The 1,979-nt window shown below is 35.3% G+C and overlaps 1 protein-coding gene across 1 annotated transcript; it reads left to right on the plus strand.

The window, feature by feature from the left end:
* The first annotated feature begins 244 nt into the window (after positions 1–244).
* LOC108966601 (C-type lectin 37Da-like) lies at positions 245–1,099 on the plus strand. The gene is made up of 4 exons (XM_018929594.1): positions 245–361; positions 440–543; positions 602–710; positions 779–1,099. The coding sequence occupies exons 1-4, from the start codon at positions 259–261 to the stop codon at positions 997–999; spliced, it is 537 nt and encodes a 178-aa protein (XP_018785139.1). The 5' UTR covers positions 245–258; the 3' UTR covers positions 1,000–1,099.
* The last annotated feature ends 880 nt before the right edge of the window (positions 1,100–1,979 follow it).

The following is a 1,979-nucleotide window of genomic DNA, read 5'->3' on the forward strand; positions in this document are numbered from 1 at the left end:
AGGGAAATAACTTCTTTTAATTTTTACGTCTTTCCAATTTATATTTAATTATAACAAAAATTTCCCTTGTCAAATGTTTAAAAAATATAAGTTAATCGGTTAATTGCAGTTGTCAGTTGCATGCTGTTGTTTATCTTTTCGAAACAACAACCCACAAGTGTTAAGCGATAAGCTGCGTTAATTTTGTTAATTTCACTATAAATGCAATGAGAAAGTTGTTAAAAAATACAGTCTTTCACTCAGCGCAACTTTGATAACATGAAAGCAATCAGTATAATCGCTTTAAGCTTACTGGGGCTGGCAGCCTACACACAGAGCGCCCCCAAAGCTGAAACAGCCAATGAGGTACAGATAGTGGTTGGTGAGTCAATACGCATTAGTGTTGTTTTTGTTGCAAGAAAAATTTAAATTTTATACCCACCTTATTTCTGCGCCACAGATCCTTATTTACGCTTGCAGCCATCGGATGATCGCAGCGCCAACGGCAGTTGTATCACGGTTGCCCTACCTATGCATCAAAAATTCTTCCTGAGTCCTGTAAAGGTGTGTGAGATCTAGAATTTGAAATAATRCTTTAAACTTACAAAACACATATTTACAGTTAAATTGGTATGAAGCCAATTATTATTGCAGTTTGGCCAACTTAAAATTGGTGTCGTTCAATACGCCATCCATAGAAGCCGAATTGAAGGGYTTTCTAAGTTTCTACGGTGAGCCTAATGATTCTTGTATGCTCCCAGCTTGGTGATCTACAATTTAATTAATATTTTATATGCAGGTTTGAGTGAAAAATACTACTGGACCGCTGGCAATCGTTTTACTACACAAAAGACCTGGGTGTGGGGCTTGAATGGCTACAGCTTTAATATCAATCACTGGGCCGCCACTGAACCGCGTAACGCTACCGACAGTAACAACTGYTTGGCTGCGGTGCTTAAGCACGAACTATGGTATACATATGATTGCAATACTGAAATGGATTTTGTGTGCCAGAAATAATGGAACTCGATTGAATTTTTCAAATATATTTCACCTTAAACATGTATAGCATCTTAAAAATGGCGATTAATTYTTAATAATAAAGCAAGGATTATTCGTATGCAACATAAGTAAAAAGTGTTCATGCTACTTCAGGAAATTCCTTCAAGTGTCTTATGAACCAGTTGGAATCTACCGCAAATGGTGAGATTGAATGGAATCAACATTTTCTCTTCAGTTCCCCAATCTCTAGAATTTCACGATTTTTCGAAGTTTCGTTAGAAGTTCTAACACTTAAATCCAAATTCTCTTTTATTATATTTGTTCTTTACTCGTACCTCTTACTACTTGCCTTCTTATCTTTCATCTCTCTTTCGTTGTTATTTTTTATCAAATCTCATCATTTCATAGTTAAACTTTGGGTTTCACCCAATTTTTCTTGCTAACTTTCTTACGCTCATTACGCGCTTATTGTGTTTCAATGTAGTTCAAAACTAACCTAAACAATCAATCAAGAAAATCCTACTCTTTTGTTTTTGTATATATTAAGCGTATGTTTTTAGAAAGATACTCTAAATCATACCTTATTTGCTACTTTCTTAACCTAACTTAAATGTAATACGAACCTAACCAAAAAAAAAGTCAATCGAAGTAACATTTCTACCTCGTATTTATGAGGGTGGAACTGGCTTAAGTTCTGGTTGTACAAGTATTCCTTTTRCATTTCAATGATCTGGCCACAGATCTGTTCCCAGATCTCAAAAAATGTATCGCTGGAAAGAAATTTTCTTCGAATCAAACGGTCATCGCTGAAACTGCGGATGAAAATAGGCAAATGACAAATCGTACTACTAAAATGGTATCGAAGTTGGAGGGTCCCGAATATGTTGAATAATAAAACAAATTTTTTCAAAAAAAAATTTATGACCTGTTGAGTTTTCTTCTTCTTCTTCTTGATTGGCGTAGTCACCGCTTGCGCGATTATAGCCGAGTTAACAACA

This window comes from Bactrocera latifrons, unplaced genomic scaffold (genome assembly GCF_001853355.1).
Source record: "Bactrocera latifrons isolate USDA-ARS-PBARC rearing strain unplaced genomic scaffold, ASM185335v1 scaffold_165, whole genome shotgun sequence".
NCBI lineage: Eukaryota > Metazoa > Arthropoda > Insecta > Diptera > Tephritidae > Bactrocera > Bactrocera latifrons.